Here is a 21,129-nt window from a genome sequence, read left to right on the forward strand (position 1 = left end):
GATACTGCCTAGGCTATTTCTCACTCCATTTTGTGCAGTGAATCAAATTGATTGAAGCATCAACAATGCTGGTGACCACTCCAAAACCGGATATACCAGAATTGCAGAGTTTAGATTTGACCCATTGGTTGTAGAAATGCTTATCTTTGGTGTTGGTGCTGTTTGACATGCACAGTCCTATACTGTCACTTTATAAGGCTAACAGAGTGGACACTTGATTTGCAAATAATGGTAAATTATGGGATTGGCCAAGGCACAAGGACACATTGCTGCAACAGGTTGTTTAGCAAAACAATCACTGCAACATAATCAAGTATATCCCTCCACATGAAGATCTAGTTTCATCATCATGAAGTCCATGCAATGTTCATTTTACCAGTATCGTCATTTACAGCTGCAAGCAGATTAGTGAGGTGGTGGAGGAATAAGGTTTGCCTTTTTGTTTACTCTCTCAGCCACAGCCAGAGTCGCACTCTAGCTGCTAAGTGCTATGGGACCCAACCACCTCAGGTCAGTAAAAAGGTGTTGCCAACCACACACAGACAGTTAGTGCAGTTTTCCCAGCCCATGTACATTCTGTACCTTTGTTACCCACAGCATTCTTTCAAATTGCATTCAACAGAATACCTCAGATTCACCAGCAAATTTGGTTAGGTTTGGGTGGAGACCTAGATTCTAGGCCCCTAGAACATGACTTGGGTCCCTCACTCACTAGCCCAACATTCAGACTCTGACATCACCTCTAACGCATTTGCCTGCTGATCTTAATCTTGCCTTCTGTACATCCTGCATGGTTTAACCTGCATGCCTCAGTCTAACTAAGTTTTTTTCCACGCTATGTCCATGCCTACTGTAATCTGCCAATATTGCTTGCAAAGAAAGTTTGTCACTGTACTTAAGTACACATGACACTAATCAAATCAAAAATCTCAAATCCCAATGGCTTGGCATTATACCACCATGAATTTTGACTTAATTCATCTTTAACCCTTTGGGTTGAAAGTGGAAGTAGAACCTTAGGTTGCTTTATTGTTTCACACAAGCAATTGTACATGCAGGATTTATTGTTTCACACATCACTGTAATGCAGGATTATTGCTGCTGGTGTGGACCATACTCCAAGCTGGTGGGTTACAAAAGGATAAGCTTCAACTGAGTATCTCATTGTAATTTTAGATATTTATGCAAACATTGAAAAGGGAATCCATTCAGTTGTTCAAAAGGAAAAGTAGACATTGAAATTTTTCCTAAATATTTTAAGTTAGGAAACACCATAGAGTTGGAAGATTAGTTTTCAGACTTGACAGGGAATGCTGAATTGATCTGTCAAGGCCAACATTATTGATCTCAGTTTGGTATTAGAAGGACCTTATCAGGTTACAATAATCTTAATTTACTTTAATAATGACCTCTATACAGATTGCTCCACACCAGTATGTGAAAGAACATAATACTACACTTAGTAGAAAAACACCAAGCTTAAAACATAACTTCAAGTTCACTATCCATGTATTGAATGACAATTTACATTTATACAGTGCCTATAGAAGTAGTAAAAAAAGGTTTATACAGTAAAGATTTTAAAAAGACACCCCACCAAACAGAGATAGCATAGGATAATCAAATCAGAAATGCAGGCTTTTAAAGTAATGTCAAAGCAGCATGCTTAAGGTTTAGTGATTAAAGACAAAGTCTATGTGCTGTAAAAACTCAGTCTTTTAAAGTTACGAAAATTGGAACTAAAGCCAAAAAAAAAAACCCGAAGAAGATAGAATTCTATATGATGGCTGAAATTTGTAACTGACGTATACAGCAATTCAAATGATTCTTTCTACATGTCATGCAGTGGTTTGACCTAGCACAAACATCTAGTTTCTCGATTTGTCAGACAAATGAAAAAAGGACAATCAGCAAATTTGTTTAAAAAAATAAATTCAATTGAGTTGACCTTTTATTGGTTAGTCTTTATTGTCAAATAGGGACCAAAGGTCTACATATTTGTACAAAGCATGTACAGCAGCACAATCTGGAAACTTTAAATACACAAGTATTGCTAGTAATAGCTGAGTTAATCTTAAAATAAAAATACAAATTTTAATTCTTACAGGAGTAGAAGTCTCAGCCCCAAATCATCTCTATACTTATTATTCAAACCCAACAAAAAATTTGAATAAGAATAGTTGTTTCCTCCTTTTGATGCCTGTCCCTAGTTACAGGAAAATAACTGAAATCAGGGTACAAAAATCAAACAAAAACCATACACCAGCAAGAGAATTCCAATGCCTCATACACTCACCCAGTATTTACACAATCCTGAACCAAGCATTGAGTATCTGATTTAGCTACATTTTGCAACATTAACTAGTAGCAAGCACTCAAGACTATAGCATGCTTAGATGCCCAAAAAATTATAAACATATCCTTTTCAGACTTTCTTGCTGGCTGGGTGGGTAAATTCACCATGTGATAAGGCAACAAATCATACAGATCAAGATTATCCCAGATTTAATTGACTGTCTGTACTTAGCACCTTTTCCCTCCCCACTGTTTGGGAAATTCCCATTTTGGGTCACTACCTTGTGACTCTCCCAGAAAATGAATATTTAGGTATCTATTTGAGAACAGAACCAAATGCAACTTTGATGCCCCACGCAATGGCTGAACAGTTTAATATCATCCAGATTAGAAACAAATCTCACCGAATTGTGCAACTATGCAGAAATTTGCCACTGTCTGTAGAAGACAATCACATTGCAATAGAAAATCGACACTATAGAGCGGGTTCCCTGTGCAATACAAAGGTTTAAATGTACAACTATACAACTTATTTCTCCATTTCCCTTAATGAAATTGCTTCATGACATACTGGGCAACAGACTTCCTTTCATGCACAATTCTGATCAAAATTCACTGAACTTGACTGAAATCAGACTGCGACTGCAGCAAGATTTTGTTCAATTCAGAACTTAGAACCCACCTCACTAACCAGCTTTTAAAAGTATACCCAAGTTCTAGTCCTCACAGCCTCTCCCAATATTCCTTATTGAAACTATACACAAGTGTTCAAAAGGACATAAGTGTCAAAAATAAAGCCTTTACATTTGCAAAGTTATACTCTGCTATTTTCTGTTCTATGTAATTCTTGAGCTGGTGTTTTGAAATTCAGTATACAATTTATTAAAGTTGCAATTTTCAATTGTCCCCTGCACTTAAGTACAGCAATACTATGTTCACACTGAACTGGAATGTGTGCTGGACCATCCTAGATTGACTGCATTCATTAACACTTTGCATAATTAAATCTCAAAAACAAAAGAGGCCTCACCAATAGTACACTGTGTTCTTTTTTTATTTAATGGCAGGAGTTGCTGCATAGTTTTTTCCTGGTGTTAGCATTAATTAAAAAATGTTAATGGAAGTAATTTGATGTACTTTGTTACTGTCAGTCCACTGGTTATATTCAATTTAAGCTGTTCCCACCTGCTTTCTTTTAAGAGAAAAAGAATATTAACAAATCAGCTCACAAATATCAAGTTTGACATTTCCAGGCCTGAGGTGTTTCAGGAAATATTCATTATATTTAAATCGAGGATTCTATTTATTCACAAATTCCATTCAAATTGAAGGACAAAACAATCTGGTCCAGAGCAGAATGTGACATGAAACTTTTTAATTCACATTACCTCTGTGGTCTAATATCTAATGTCATCTATATTTTAGCTCAAAAGAAAGACTCAATTTACTAAATTCAGGCAAAGCTCAGTGTTACTGCACACTAGTTTCTGCACCTGGAACTTAGCAAAATTTGTACTTCTTTCACACCATGAACCATGCATTTGAAAGCCAGCCTGCCACACATTGGCAGACTTAGAGTTCAGAAAGTTCAAATTACACTTCTCTATCCCTATTCCAGGGCACTTACTGGAGTGGTAAGGACAATTTAAAAATTGACACTTGTTAGATTTGGACTTTCCTCCAACCCAGTAAAGCTGCATTAAGAATACACTAACTTCAGCCCAAACTTCCATTACCTGGGAATGGGATTTAGATTAAAAGGCTGATGCAAGCAGCCATGAAAAAAAAAAGTGTATTTATACACCATGATGCAGAAGCATAGCTATTATCTGCACCAAAATAATTCAACATTGCAGCTGACTCTGCAGAAGGCTTTACTGTATTCATTAACACAGCTAACTTAGGGATAGTGTGCAACTAACCTTTTAAGATCGCTCAGCTCGTTTTCCTGAGCAGCAGAGCTTATACAAAAATAACAGGAAAATTTAGTTCTGAATTTTATCTTCTAAAATGTTTTTGCAAATGCAAGATTTTATCTTCAAATACCAATTGTCATTTATTCAAGAGGTAGAAGTTTCCAGATTACACACTCTCATTTCTTGGTATGGTGATGGTCCACCATTGTCACCCAAGCCAAACTATAATATGGCCTGCTTATCTGTAAACTTGTTTTGCAGTTATGCAGCGAATCTTTGCAGCTTTATACACAAGCACACCAATTCTTTCTTCACACTCACCACCTTCCCCTACTAAGTCACTACAGGAATGACTTAGAATTCTAACCGAAGTGTGAACTATAGGTTTCTAACTTTGTGCCTCATGTTCAAAAAAAAAACAAATCACTGTGAAACCCCTACATTTTTATTTGCAAACTTACTTAATGGGTTACTTTTTTTTAAAAATGCTGAACTATTGTGAATTCTTATTTGCATTTTTGCCCTAAAATGAACAAATTTGTTGCTAGTACACAGTGTGAGGATAGATAACCCTTTCCAGAAATTTATATTGCCAGAACACTATGACACAGTGTACTATCAGGACTCTTGATAGCATAGAGTTATAGTCCTAAAAATTTATGTACCATCGATCAGTGACATTTTTGGATTTTCCTACAGCAAAAATTAATGTGTGCATATTATCCTTGTATTCTCATTGCAGTTTAATACGTGCAACATATACAAACAGCCACAGGGTTTGCTCCCTTCTCAGCTAAAGGTGAATGAAAGAAGCCACAATGGTGAGCTGAGCTGCATCAATCTGCACACAAGTCAACTGTGAACATAGCATTACTTATTAGTTGCAGGGAAGCCAGGTAGGATACGATTGTTGGTATGAAGTGGCAGTGTGCGCTACATAGTAGTTGCTAAAGTTTGCATCACTGACATATGGAGCAGGCTGGTAATAACAAGTGACATTGGTGACATTAGGGATGATGTTTTGCTCTGCCAGCACCTTGAGCGCCAAAAGGCTGATTAAGTTGAGAGTTTGGCGTCTTTCATGTCCCATCAAACAAACAGTGCTCTCATTCACAACATTCCTCAAGATCATCAGGTAATCATATTTGCTTTTCTCCTCCCCGATGAAGTGATTCTGGAGGTAGACTTCGAGCTTTCTCTGTTGTTCAGTGATGTCTGGGAAATCAATAAAGAAACGAGAGCACATGTACCGCTCTAAGGATTTAATTACTTCTTCACTGGCTGGTTTGAATTCTCTTACCAGAAGGTTGCAGTATTTAAGCAGTCCTCCTCCTCTGATTTCCTCTGGCGTTTTGGTTGCAATCAGTGTATTCCTGAGGTGATCTAATGCTTCCTCAAAGTCCCCATATACACTTTCCCCAATTACTGTTGGATGGAAATGCTCACTCATTGGGTTCTCCGAGTAATCATAATAAAATAAGAGAGAATCCAAGATGATCTGGAAGGAATCAACACTAAACTCAAACTGTCGGCGGAGAGAGTCCACAAATTTTAACTCCACGTTTTTTCCATTATTGTTGGAGAGGGAGATCAAGCTCCAACGATCTGTATCCGTACAGACCTTCACCATTTTTTGCACATAGACCTCTTTGAGTGTAAGGGGGGTGATTTTTTCTTTGTTAACTCCTTCTGGAAGGAACTCCAACAGACAACCCAGCACCACATCTTTTACCAACTGGAATTCAGTTTCCCCTGGTAGATCAACCCCAAAAATTAAGTCCAAATCTTTGTAGTTCAAGCCATTATTCTTTACTAGGACATGGCTGGCTGCTGACCCATTGAGACGGACATCCCGTACTAGAATTCCACTTTCAAACAGCCTGGTCCTTACAGTCTTAACCACATCTTTGAGTCTGACCTCTAATGTTGGAAAGTTTCCACGGCCGTGAATGAGGACCACCTCAGTGAGGACATCATTCAAACTGCTCACTTGATCCCAGCTCAGCACACTAGTGGCTTTACTTTCAGCCATATTGGGTCTTTGGACTTTAATCCACTGAAAAAAAAACAAAAAAAAAAGTATATTAAATACATGTACTCAAAAATAAAATGCTCTTCAGGGAAAAAGAGCTTGTAGTTAAACACACAGGACAAAGTGTCCCAAATATTTAAATATAATGATAATTGAGGACCAGTCCAGTTCAAAAGCTGTTTGTTCAGCACCAGGTCTAGAATTACAATTTAAGACGACTGAAAAATTTCACCTTTGTACTTACTATCCATTAGGAAAACTGCAACATACAACAGTTGAAAAACTTCACTTCAGGGATATGCCCATAGTTGAACAAAATAACTGAGTTAAAGAAAAACATCTCTGCTTTGTAGCACGATGACACCAAGATAACCAAATAGCAAAACGTTTAGTAGGTGCCAGCTCAGCTGTTTCACTTGTTTACAAAGCAAGTTAGTTTATTACATGGCACAATATGGACACAGCAAATAACTTATAAGAGGTCAGTCAAGCTCATGTCAGGGTGCCTTGACAATAGTTCTTTTACAACCACTGGTCAAAGAAACTCAACTGATTGCTGCAACTGTTCTTCCCATGTTTAAAAATAAATGAAATGGCAAAAGTATAAGCATCATTTTGTTGAATGAATACTAAAGAACCCCAATACAGCTCAAAAAAAAGGTTCTTCAGCAGGATAGGCCATTTGTAGAGTTATGCAAACACAGACCAAGTTGTCAAAAGAGGGTCACATGCTAGCAAGCTCAACAACCTCAGTGTTCTGCTATGCCATACAGGTAATAAATTGCCTTTTAAAGAGTGATCACTATTATAATGTCAACAGTGTGCTAATTTAAACAATCACCCACAAAAAGGTAAAGATGAAAAAAAAAGGTTGAGCACTTTGAATGAGACGTGAACTTCTGAGGTTAAGGCTTTATAGAAACCCATTTCCTGGACATTGTGAAACCTTATATACTGAGCAATATAGTTGGATTAATTTTGAACTGCTCCAGTTGTTAAGAGCCACCAAGTCAAATGGCTTTTTGGCACTATTAGCACAAAACTAGAGATACATATTCTGCATGTCAATTTGTTGACTTTGAGTAAATGATTTACTGTATTTAGTTCATATTAACAGTGAATTCAAGAAGGTTTCCTTAAAAATAACTGAAAAGTTTAAGTATTAATTCTGTAGATTTTGTTAGAGCTTTTCCAGACTAGTTACACTGTCTTTGCAGTGCTACTGCTTTCTATATTTCACATCTAAGAATTTCCTTTAAAAAGATGGATCAAACAGTTCTATCAAATAGTTCTGGGAAACCATGCATTGTTCTAAGCCAAATGTCTAACCCCACTGCATACAGGATTATAAATTTATGAACGTTTCACAGTAACTTCCCCTCTGTTTGCAATAACCACTTTATTGAAAAGTCTCTCATTTGCATTATCTGCTTTAGTGAAAGCAGTTCATGACAAGTTTTTCATCACAACCTTTTCCAACCTCAGTATCATCCTATCCTTGTTACCATTTTTTGAAATGAATAACATTTACTACTTTATGATACTTACACCTCATTTGTATACTCCAAAAAGTGTGTTTTCTTTTAATAAAAATGCTTAAATTTGGTCACAGCACTGATTACATTCAATTCTTTGTTTGGGCTACTGACATATTACTCATGTGCATCATTTAGCATTTTACCATTAATGGTTTAGTTCCATTCTTTATTGCCATCCAAATAAAATTAACTTGTGATATGCACGTTAAACATATCCATCATCTATCTGTTGTCCTTTTGAAGTATCTTACAGCTTTTTCACTGTCAGCCAAACCCTTTATTAATTATTGTATGGTCAGCTAATTGAGATGCTACTCCTAATTCTGATTTCCACCATACAAGAAGAATGAAACAAGTTTGAAATACAGGAAAACACTATCAATATGCATCTCCAATCTAAAAACATTCCCCTTTAACTATGCAGATTCATTCAATTCACAAACTTGAACTGCTTACCAGGTTTCTGGTTTATTACTGAACAACCTCCTGAAAAATTCATTAACAAACATTTTATCTATCTTGTAACTTTGTCAAATATTATACATTAAGATATTTTAGATTTGATTACCTCATGTATTTCTAAATGCTTACTAGCTGACCTTGAATCTTGGACTATAGGTAGTCCACAAGAAAATGGAAAGTTGTCAGTCATACTGGAAACATAAGACTGCACTCAGACAACTGGTGGTGGTTTTACCAGAGGTCACCATGCCTCAGAGAAGTGACTGAAGGACCTTCATGGTAACGTCAACTGATCTGGGAATTGAACCCATACTGTACCATTGGTTTACAAACCAACCATCCAGCACCCTAGTCCACAATAAAAATTAGACTAGTGAATTTCTTTTTGAGCAGGGCCTTGTTAACTACCCTCCAGTTCCACAATTAATATCTAAGAAGAATCCACAAGGAAAAGTGTATAATGAAGCTCTGAGTTAAACTAAACCCCTAAGCTAATTAATTAGTTTCCCAAAAGCATAATTTAGTCACACCTAATACAACTGTACTACTTTGTTGGACTTCTCAGACATAAAAATTATAAAATATCAAAATTTATAGATCTAACAACTTAAATATTTGACTTTCACATTCTCACACTAGCTTAAAACAAGATTTGCCAATAAGTACATTCTTCTAAAACAATGCCAAAAACATTTAAAGTAGCCAAAAGTGATTCATAAGTATGTTCTTGTTGAATAAAATAAATATTTGTAACAGCTGCTATTATTAAGAAAGCATTTTGTGGTGAAGTGAATTTGGAAAATTCAAGTTACAAGTAAATTTAAAAATTCTGTCTTACATAGATGTAAAATCTTAAAACTATTTAGAGATGGTCATTACTATCAAACCTACTCAAGCCAACAGGACTATGTTAGTGCCTGGAATTCACTAGAAAGCTGGGAGTACAAAATAACAGTCACGCAACAAATATCTATCATGTTGCTTCATGAGAGTATAAATAGTTAATTCTGGTCTTCAATGAAAGAATTGAGAACACCTGCTCTTTCCTGAAAGAAGCAAAAAAAATTGCTTATAATATCATTAGTGAAACTGCCAAAAATATTTGAATTAGGATTAAGTGAAGCATGAGGTGTTTAATACCAATGAATTTTTAAAAAAGTTTTATTTTGATGGGCTCAGGGCAGCAAAGTTGTAAGCAAAACTTCATTTTATCACCTCATTCAACAATTCAATCACCTAGGGACTAAACCAATAAAACAAACTAACCTTGAACCATCGTCATGGTTAAAAGATGGGTTACTTTATAATCTAATTAGCTTCTGAAAGTAACACTTATCAACTAGCAAGACAACAAAGTACAGAAGGCATTGCGTACAAAACAGAAAGCCTTGGTGGACTAGAAATACAAAATGCAGCTTCTTATTTTACAAAGATGCATTTAACGCGAACCATAGAAAATCATAACAGTTACTAGCACCACCCACATTTCCACAAAATCTTTACAGCCAAATGAATACTTTGCTGCCTTCGTTGCTGCAATTTATAGATTTCAGACCCCTTCACAGTCTAAACATTTGCGATTCGGAGATGCCGGTGTTGGACTCGGGTGCACAAAGTTAAAAATCACACAACACCAGGTTGCACACGAAACATTTGCTGTACCTCTCCACCGCACAAACACACCTGCAGCAAACACTAACAAAAGCCGAACCCCATCCACACCAGAAAGCTGTTCAACTTTGGTTATGTTGCGCTTTTCCTGATCTGAACACAACATTATTAATGCAGATTTAGTTCTGTGTCTGCACTATTTCATCGCGAAAGGTTCCGGCTAATTGGGATTAACCCGAGTGGCCCCTCTGATTGGATGTCAGTTCACGTGCACCTGGGGGATGCTGCAATGATAGGGGATGTTTTGAGTTTGTCCTTTTTGGAAAGTATATAGACACGCTTAGGTATTTGGCTCGAATGCAACTTTACCTCGTTATTGGTAACTACATTAGCAACATGGGAGGTACATTGCTCAACCAACTACAATGCAATAAATGGCATTATTCACTCGGGGGGTTAAAAGTCAGATTTGGAAACGATATTATGAGTTTGAGATAATGTAGATCAGCCATTTCTGTGTCCAAGTTGTACCGCTTTTTCATAAGTTTTATCTTTATTAATCAAAAATAAACTTTATGTCTAAAACGGTTTCTGTATTCTTCTTAAAAAGCAGATTCATGATCCCACAACAGCCCAATCTGTTTTACAAAGAAATTGGAAGTTTTTGAAATTATTTTGAAAGACTTGACCAGCTGGATGTTGAAACGATGTCTTCTGTTGTAGGCGAATCTAGATTTAAGGGTTCCAGTTTAAAAATAAGAGGCTGCCCAGTTAAAACAGAAAGGGTTGTGAGTCTTTGGAATTCCATTCCTCAAAAGGGCAGTGAATGCAGAGTCTATAAATAGTTTTAACGCAAAGCTAAAAAGATATTTAATTACCAAGGGGATGAAAGGGATGGGGGGCTTGTGGGAATATAGAGTTGAGGGTAAAATCAGATCATCCACGATTTTCTTGCATTGCCGAACAGGCTTTGAAGGGCTAAGTGGTCTACTCTTGCTCCTAATTTATACGTTCATACAACCAATGGAAATTTTTGAAGTGTAACTATTTGTGTAACGCAGAGAGAGATATAAAGCAGCATGATTTGTTTGAGATTAGAAAATAGTCTTGGCTAGGACACCAGGAGAACTTCTCAATTCTTCTTGGAATAATGCCACGGGATTTTATATGCATCTGGGTGGTTCATCATCCAACTACCTGTATACGGGTGACACTATGGACACTCCCTCACTACCTCAATGCCGAGTGAGCATGGATCATGTGCTCAAATCCTGGATTGGGATTTGCATTGACCAGCTTTGGTCAGATCACTATTATCTCTATTGACAGCTAATAACACTGATGAGAAAAGAACAAAAGATTGATTCTGACAGAAATTTAATCATAAATAGGCAACATCTTCAATTTAAAAGGAAAATTGCTTTACTTAATATATGATAAATCAATTAGAATATCGGCAACTTTTATAATTAGACAGATGGAGTTTTATGAAAGCTCCTTCTAATGTGAATTGTAGATAAACAGTGAGAAGTTAAATTAATATGTCACAAATAAAGAGACATAAATTCTGGGACTCGCTTGGATTAGATTTGTTCTAGACTGAAACGTCTTGAATTTCAGTAAAGTTCATCGATAAGAACTTTATGTGATAGCATACTTGGAACATTCCAGTCCAAGAATGATACCTCCACAGCTATTTAACATACATACCAACAAGAACGAAGGAAACAGCATTTATATAAACACATTTTACATTCTCAAAATGTCCCAAAGCATTTTTCAATCAGTTAGATATTTCAAGTTTATTCATTTCCTTAACACAAAATGCAAATATCAATTTGCACATGTCAGTTTTCCATAATTACAATGGGATAAAGTGACAAGAAGGTCTGTGGTTGGTGGGATTGGTTTGATTGTGAAATTTCAGAAAGAACACTAAGACATGTTTAATTCACCTGCATAAGAAGAAAATGCCTCAATTTTACACTTCCTTAAAAAGATAGCACTTCTTGTGAAATATTTCATCAGCACTGTAGTGAAGTAACAGCTTAAATTTCTTTGCTCAAGTACCCAGGGTGGGGCTTGAGTCCATGACTTTCTGACTGAAAAGTTATAGGTTACCACTGAAGCAAGCAAACACACAAATCCAAATAGGAAGGTTAAGTGTTGTATTATTGAGTGAAAAAAATGGCATGATATCAATCAACCGCAGTATATGGACAGAGTGAGAAATTATATAAAGTAAAAGCAATTTAAATTTACTTTTTAGTTATTCATTTCCAAGACTCCTAAAGATGTTGACTCCTTGATGGAGAACAATTTCACTGTAATTAGAAATTCTCCAGTACACTACTGAAGTAGCTTTTCTTTATCTTTGAACTTAGGCAAGGTCAACTGTCTATTTGGCTATGATACGTAAATCAATTTTATTTTCAATCAACATGCATGTATAACTGGAATCCTTGGATGGTGATCAGGAGCAGGATGTCAAGCAAGATTACAAATTATGGCACTCCTTATTCTCATTCCAATGTAATCAGCTGATTAAGCAAAGACTGGCAATTAAACCCCTTCCTGCATTGTGAATTGGCTTCAGCTAAAGAAAGTTATTGGTGTGGAGAGAGGCTATTTTGGCATGCTGAGTCTAAGCTACTTCTCTGCAGAGCAATCCAGTCAGTCTCATTTACCAATTATATCTACACAACCCGTCCAACTGCCCAGCCATTGCTCCAGGGTGGTGAGTGTATGGAACGAGCTGTCAGAAGAAGTGATGGAGGCTGGTACAATTACGGCATTTAAAAGGTATCTTGACAGGTACACGAAGGGTTTAGAGGAATATGGGCCAAATGCTGGCAAATGGGACTAGATCAATTTAGGACATCTGGTTAGCATGGACAAGTTGGACTGAAAGGTCCATTCCTGTTCTGTGTAACCCTATGACTCTATTCTGCATAAATCTCAAATCTTCTTTTGCCGTCATTGATTATAGACAACAAGTTCCAGTTCATTATCATTGCTGCTTAAAACAGTTCTTCCTTAAATACCTCCTTTTTATCTTGCCCAAAACAACACAAGGGTCCAGAGGAGATTTATGAGAATGTTTTTGGGAAGTTAAGAGCAAGGTAAAGTTGGAGAAGTTGCTACAGCTTCCTTGAAATAAAGAGGTTGAGTTGAGAGTTATACAGTTATAGACTTATACAGCACAGAAGCAGACTTTTTGATACAACTTGTCCATGCCGACCAGATTAGGAGCACAATTCGGTCCTGACAGCCTCCTCTGATTTGGTCTCAGCTCCACTTTCCTGTCTGCTCTCCCACCCCACCTCACACTCTGCCTGACTCTTGACTCTTTTGTAAATCAAACATGTACTTAATTCAGTGTTCAAGATATTCAGTGGCCCTGCCTCCACTGCTGTTTGGGAAGAAGAATTCGACAGACTGATGACCCTCTGACAGAAAAGAAAAGCTTAAACCTGTGTCCACTACTCTTGTACCATCAGCTAAATGGGAACAGTTTTTCTTTATCTGTCTTATCTAAAACTGTAAACTTAAGGACATTGCTGGGATTTGAGGGTTTGAGCTATAGGGAGAGGCTGAATAAGGCTTGGACTTTTTTTTTCCCTGCAGGCTGAGGGGTGAGCTTATAGAGGTTTATAAAATCATGAGGGACATGGATAGGCTGACAGTCAAGGTCTTTTCCCCAGGTTAGGGGAGTACAAAATGAGAGGGCATAGATTTAAGGTGAGAGGGGAAAGATTTAAAAGGGACCTAAGGGGCCTAACCTTTTCACACAGAGGGTGGTGAGTATATGGAATGAGCTGCCAGAGGAAATGGTGGATGCTGGTACAATTACAAATTTAAAAGTCACCTGGGCGAGTACATGAATAGGAATATGGGCCAAATGCTGGCAAATGGGACCACATCAGTTTAGGACATCTGGTTGGCATGAATGAGTTGGACCAAAAGGTCTGTTTCTGTGCTGTATAATTCAATGACTCTATAACTGCATACATCTCAACTCAATCTCTTTGTCCCAAGTTGACTGTCCCAACTTCTCCAACTTAACCTTGTACTTGATTTCCTAAAAACATTCTGGTAGATCTCGTCTGGACTCTTTCAAGGATTTTTACATTCTTCTCAAAGTCTGGTGACCAAAACTGGACACAAAACTCCAAATGCAGCTTAAATCAAGCTTTATAAAGATTGAGGATAAATTCCCCTATTTTGTTCTCAATAACTCTACTAATGATGTCCAATGTCCCATTTACTTTTTCCTACATCTTGAAAGTTCCATTCTCACGGATACAGAAGGTCCTCTGTCCCAACATCTTCCTTAAAGATGTGTCATCAAATTTACATTGTCTGTCACCAGCTATTCTTCTACACTGTATCATATCATTACTTCTCTGTATTAAACTTCATCTGTCCCTTTACTGTAATTCTGCAAACCTCTTTATGCCATATTGCAGTTCAGTGATATTATACTCATTGTCACAGTTCCAAGTCTGGTATTATCAGCAAATTTTGAAATTTTAAAATTTTACACTGTATTCCAAAATACAACTCATTTTATATTAAAAAGGCAGTGGCCCTAGCTCTGACCCTTGACAACCACCATTATACGCCATTCTCTAGCCTGAAAACATATCATTTACCACTCCTAGATGTTTTCTCTCCTTAAACTAATTTTTCATCCTGAAACATGAGCCTCAATGTTGAAATCAGCCTTTTATATGTTACTTTGTAAAAACTTCATTTAGGTAACATCCACTATATTCCCTTCAATAATACTCTCTATTACTTTATCAAAACATTTAATCAAATTATTCGAACGTGGTCAGCCATTACAAATTGAGGTTGGCTGTCATTAATTAATTCAAAACTCTCCAGGTACCACTAATGCTAAACTGACTAGCTAGCTGTTCTTACATCCCTTCTCAGTTAAGGATGTCAGATTTAGTATGCACCAATCCTCTAGCAGGTTCCTCATATCTACTGAAGTCAGGAAGAATGGAAGTTTATAACAAGGCCTTCTGCTATCTCCCGCCACATTTTTCTTGCAAGTTGGGAGTGCTAGCCATCTGGATGAGACAACTCATCCCCTCTGAGCATAATCAGCCTTTGCAGTACACCCTGGTCTATCAATCTGGCAACATCCACTACCTTCAGCACCTCTGCTTCCAACAACATTTTGTCAGCTACCTTATGCCTCAAAATCCAACGCAAAGTGCTCTTTAAATATTCTAGCATTGTCCTTTGTCTCTGGCAGATATCACCCTCTTTCTCCACAACAGACTGCAATCTATCTCTTACTAGCCACTTTTTACATGCTGGTAATGCTTTGTGAACAATATTATGAAGTACTTAGGTTCTGCATTTCAGAACGTTATATATTTTATATTATATAAAGAAATGTACCAGTAAAATGCAATAAATTTATTTCCAAGATTGCTGTCTCATATTTGCAATAAGATACTTCAAATAGTATTTTTTTTTAAATTACACTGGCTAATCTTTAGTAACTACTGGGGAAGAATAGATCTCAAACTGACCTGTTTCAATAAATGGTTACATTACTGCTTGAAAAGTGAGAATTGGAGCCATTGAGGCACTGTTTAGTTTTCACACATCTTAAAAAGATGGAAACTCCATACCCTGGGTGGTTAAAGTTACCCTGGTTATGACACTTAAAAAGAAAGGTTACAAGAGGAATAAAAATATTTCCATAGCAATGACATCACAGTGACATCATAAACCAGCTTCAACTGATTTCATCAGCTACAAAATTATTGATTATATTTTTCCACTTTTCGTAAGATACTGGCAGGTATTAGAGATGGAATATGTCAGAGATCTTAATATAATGTAAATTACTGACATTCATGAGAGTGACTATGATTCATACTTGACTTTAAATTCATATGTTGGTCTCACTCATGAAGCCATTTATTAAGTAATACTGTCTTTAAGATTATTTACTAAGTACATTTTGGATTGTTTTTGATTGATTTTTCAGTGACTTTGCTCATTAAGAAAAGGAAGAAAACAATTTTATGTCTCCATTTCTGCAACATTATCTTCAATTCTTCCTGTCTCCCTTACGTAGTCTTACTTTTCATTGCCTTCTTAACATGCATCTTTTTCCTTTATCTCTTCAGTTCTTAAATGCTTTGTTTCAATGGTTTCTTTAACTGTCTCCTATAAATAGAACACATGTCACGAAACATTGACATGTCACTCATAAAAAATACACTATAACTCATTTGTGTGAAGAACCAGTGAGCTATCAGTTCCATTCTGATTTATTTCAGGTAAAGCACTCCAATTGAATAAATATCCTCTCTAATTCCAGTTAAGTTCATGGTATGAAAATACTACAATTTCTGCACACAACTGAATACCTTTCTACGAAAATTATATTCTGAAAATGTACATTTTTTCATTTTACATGGGTTTTACACAAAGCTAAATATTACAGGGTGTTATTAGTAATATTTTGAATAGGGCCAGCTGTTTGCAGAGTCATACAGTCATAGAGATATACAGCACAGAAATAGACCCTTTGGTCCAACTCGTCCACGCCGACCAGATATCCTAACCTAATCTATTCCCACCTGCCAGCACCCGGCCTATATCCCTCCAAACCCTTCCAATTCATATATCTATCCAAATGCCCTTTAAATATTGTAATTGTACCAGCCTCCACCACTTCCTCTGGCACCTCATTCAACACTTAACACCCTCTGCGTGAAAATATTGCCCCTTAGGTCTCTTTTATATCTTTCCCCTCTCACCCTAAACCTGCGCCCTCTAGTTCTGGATTGCCCCACCCCAGGGAAGAGACTTTGTCTATTTATCCTATCCATGCCCATCATGATTTTATAAATCTCCATGAGGTCACCCCTCAGCCTCCGACGCTCCTAGAGACTCATCTGACCTCACTACAGAGAATAAACAGACCTAATGTTTATTCCAGTAGCATTCTCATTCTGTGGTATATGCTCCATGACACAATGGCAGAACTGTTCTTGAAGTATGGTTGAAGAGTGTAAACCTGTCAAACTGTCAGGTTATTTAAATCCTCTGTCCTTTAAAAAATAAAGGATAAAACTGCATGAATGTGTTCACAAGAGTTAAAAAAATTCTTTACCATCAATTTCAATAGGTATTTATTAACTCAGTCCTAAGTACTATAATTATTGCATTATTATTGCTTCATTGCTTTCCACAGCTTTTCATCATTACAGAAGAGAGCTATATGTTTCCAGTTTGATATTCAGCTCAAAGAGGTTATTGAAGCATTTAAAGTTGGATTAATAATACCAATGTTCATTCTTATAAGGGATTAAGTATGTCAGAGGATTTAGGTGTATGTAATGGACTTTCACGAATGAGATCTTTTTATACAATGAAGTTTATAATGGATATTTAGAACTTTATTTTCTTTTGTCTCTGCAAGGTTCCTATAGCCAATCTACGGTGTTTACTGGGTGTGTTGACATGGATATGTAGGAAACATAGATTGGCATCAAATAGCATATAATAGTTACATAAGAGCTGTAAAGGACCTTTGGAATGGGGGAGGGGGAGTTTATGAATTGATACAGAATATATGACAGATGATTGGAGATGGGTTAGGGCATAGGTTGGCATGAGTTCACAAGGATAGGGTAGGGAGAGTGGATGGCAATGAGAATCTAATATTTAACAAAATAACTCGACTAATGTCCAAGAGATCTGAGAAGAACACTTTCAGTAGCCAGTAAGGTTGATCTAAGGTAGACAAGCAGGAAGCTGGATAAACACAGCAAGCCAGGCTGCATCAGGTGGAAACGTTGACGTTTTGGGTGTAACCCTTCTTCAGGACTGGGGGTGGGCAGGGGGCAGAGTGGTGATGTGGGGTAGGTGGAGACAGGTAGAGAGTACAACCTGGATGGTCGATGGGAGGGATGAATCTGGTTGGTGGCAGGGAGTAGTGGCAGGGAGTGGGAGAGGCGAAGGGAGTCGGGGGGAAGGGAAGGGAGGTTATTTGAAATTGGAGACCTCAATTTTGAATCCTCTGGGCTGTAGGCTGCCCAAACAGAAAATGAAGTGCTGTTCCTCCAATTTGCAGTTTGATTCGTTGTGGCAATGGAGGAGGCCAAAGATGGTCATGTCAGAAAGGGAGTGGAAAGGGGAATTAAAATGGCGGTGACTGGAAAGTCCTGCAGGCCCAGCTGAGATGCTCGGCAAAACATTCCCTTAGTTTACGTTTGGTCTCCCCCGATGTAGAGAAGACCACATTGGGAGCACTGGATGCAGTAAAATAAGTTGGAGGAGAGGCAAATGCAGGTAAGGAGGGTGGTGTGCTGGCAGGTTTTGCATCTCTAACCAGGTAAGTTTGATATAGCACTCAGCAGCTCGTATGGTCACCAACAAAGGCAGCAGATCAACTTTAGCCTGCACACCTCCCCATCCAAATATTGCACAATTCAGGGTAAAGTTTTCTCAAGGCAGGTGCACTGAGCTGGGAAATTGTCTGACGTACAATGGATTATCTACCATCTGGTCTTTAAAATCTGTTTTGACCCACACTTGCAAAATGTGACAAACTGGTGAGATAAAGCATAGATAATGTACGCAGGTATGGCAATGAAGTGGCTGTGCTTTTGGACCAGTGCCCTCGGAAGGCATAAATTCAAATCCCAACAAAGTTTATGAAACCAAGTTCAACATCTCTGATCATTCATAAGCTGCATCTGAAAATGAAATGCTTAATACCCACTAGAATAATAGTAAAACACAACTGTCTGACTAATATCCTTCAGGAAAAGGAGTTTCCCATTCCTAACTGTGGGCTGAATCTTGCTCTGGCATTGGGTGTCTCACCTGTTGACTGTAGAGTTGCCAAAAGGCCCATGGTACATCTCTTCAGGAAGGGTTACAAGCGAATCAGGGTTGGCGGGGGGGGGGGGGGAGGTGGAAGGGGGGTTACTAGAGAGGTCCTTCCCCTGGAATCAAGGTAATGGGGGCAGGAGTCCTGCCTACTGAGACTTTCCAATCAGAGTCCTAGCATCACTGAGGTATCGGGAAGGAGTAAGGAGTGAAGGAGTGTGGGGGCTATTGCGCAGGATGCAGGAGGAATTGTGGGTGGGGGTGCTGCTCAGAAGCAAGGGCAGTAGTGGCTCTCAGCAGGCATCTTCATGCCCAGTGACAGCCACTCTTTTCCCATTCTCTAACCCCTCCATCAGGCACTGATAGCCTTTGGCCAAAATACCTTCCCCAGAGTTGACAGAGAGTCTGTATTCTTTCCCCTGTTATACATGCTGCCTACTGTTGCCTTAATACCAACAAGTCTGTGATGAGCTCTTTAAGGGTCATGAATTGGCAAATTAAGGTGCCAGAATTGACAGCCAGATGGGAAGGTTAACCATAGGCCTTCTCATTTGGAACTTGAATTCTGTTGGAGATGGAAAGGCAACAGGATTCACAGATGCCTCCAGTCTAAATAAACACTCTTTCTGTCTTCAAAACTCGCCATCAGCAAGACCAGAAGGTTCTGTTCTGAGTCTCTAGACTGCTATTGTAGGCTGGTTCTTAAAGCTCAGTAAACGGCCCAGCTGTATAAGGCACTTAAACAAACCATCACTAGTAGAACAATCACCATCCCTCAGCCAGTATCCGTCACAACATGAAAGCAATTTATTTGATGTCCTTGGCAATACATTTTCTGAGAAGCTTTTGTTTTTCTCCGGCATAATGACGATTGGAAATATTAAATTCACAGAAGACTCATCTTTCCAAAACCACTTTTTAGGGAAGCACAGCCAGTTTTTGATCACAAAAAAAAAGCTGGCATGTAGTTGTTGACCTGCCAGGAACTGATGTACAGAAGTACCAACTGTAAAATGCCTATAGGTAAACAAACTCACTCAGAAATAATGGCTCTTGGAAAAGGATTCCACTGGAAAGGCAAAGGCGAAAGGATTAAAGGCGAAGAAAAGAATTTGGAAGGGAATTTATAATTGACAAGCAACACCCTAATATTGTGAGTGGTTGGTCTAAAGTTTAACAGTTTGATGTGTTTTTATATTGTTTTATATGTATTTCATATTGTTCTTCACACTCATTCTGAATATGCAAGTCCATTGTAACAGTGTAACCCTGCTCTAAACCTATTGAATTGGCAGTACCGAAGCCGCATGTTTATTGGTACTTACTGGTACTTGTTTACTTGGTTCCAGTAACAATGCAGTCCCCACTGCAATGTAAATCCTTTGTCATAGTCTTGTAATGCCACATTGTACAACTATATATGTGTGTGTAATCCCAATGACTACAACCATTTGTGTGGCCAGTTAAATGCACTGCATGCTGGAGTTCATTTTCAGCAGTTCCTTGAAAACTGGTTCATCTTCTGAGACCTCACCAGCAATTTAAAAGTAGATTTATTATTCAGTATACAAGTAGTCACAAATAAAGAAGAAAAATAAACTTGCATTTCTATGGTGCCTTTCATGCCTTCAGGGCATCGCAAACTGCTTTAAAGCCAAGGAAATATTGATTAAGTAATTCACTGGTGCAAAGTAGGAAACTCATTAAAAATACTCTGCAATCAATTGTTGGAAAGTCAAGTCCCACAGTCTGAAATGAAATAAATGACCATATCATCTGCTGGGTGTTAGGTGAGGGGTAGATGTTGACGAAGCCATTTAGATGATAACCCAGCTCTTCTATGAATAGCATCATGTGATCTTTACATTTCTCTGAGGAGGTTGGGATATCTGGTAGGCATGGGCGGGTTGGACCGAACGGTTGGTTTCCATGCTGTACATCTCTATGACTCTATAAGTAGATGGAGCTTCAGATTAACAAGTCATTTGAAAGATGGCTGCTTACATATGCATATGCCCGGTAACATACCTTTAGGTGAGTGTGTGCTTATAACTTGTTACTTCTTATATTTCAACCCTGGAATCAATCCTTAGATCTCCACTTCCTACAATCCACCAAAATGACCTAAATGAAGGATTGAAAGCAGAAATTCTAGCTTTGCTGATGACACAAAATAGCTGCAGTTAACAAATGAGTATCCAGACGAAAGCTATAAAAACTTAGCAGGTATGAAAGAATGAGTGTATTCATAGATGGTGCCTATCAATTCACAGGACATCTCAAAGCACTTTGCAACGAATCATTTACTTTTGACTTGCAGTCACATTAGAGAGCTGTCCTTGAATAGGGCTATAAAATCTTTAATGTCCACCAGGATATAATTAGTTTTATTTCACATGCC

The 21,129-nt window shown here is 37.8% G+C and overlaps 1 protein-coding gene across 8 annotated transcripts in view; it reads right to left on the minus strand.

The window, feature by feature from the left end:
- Window positions 1–1,938: 1,938 nt before the first annotated feature.
- The window catches only part of tent5c (terminal nucleotidyltransferase 5C), a 31,858-nt gene continuing 12,667 nt past the window's right edge, over window positions 1,939–21,129 (minus strand). For 3 of the 8 annotated variants that reach the window (XM_072585232.1, XM_072585234.1, XM_072585233.1), the window contains exons 2-3: window positions 20,757–20,852; window positions 1,939–6,267 (exon numbers count right to left, since the gene is read on the minus strand). In XM_072585232.1, the coding sequence (XP_072441333.1) occupies window positions 5,089–6,243 (1,155 nt within the window). In that variant the 5' untranslated portion in view covers window positions 6,244–6,267; window positions 20,757–20,852 and the 3' untranslated portion in view covers window positions 1,939–5,088. Of the gene's footprint in view, window positions 6,268–9,926; window positions 10,041–19,898; window positions 20,679–20,756; window positions 20,853–21,129 lie in introns of those variants that run through there. The other 5 variants (XM_072585231.1, XM_072585236.1, XM_072585230.1 and 2 more) reach the window with 3 other exon arrangements.

This window comes from Chiloscyllium punctatum, chromosome 15 (assembly GCF_047496795.1).
Source record: "Chiloscyllium punctatum isolate Juve2018m chromosome 15, sChiPun1.3, whole genome shotgun sequence".
Taxonomy (NCBI): Eukaryota; Metazoa; Chordata; class Chondrichthyes; order Orectolobiformes; family Hemiscylliidae; genus Chiloscyllium; species Chiloscyllium punctatum.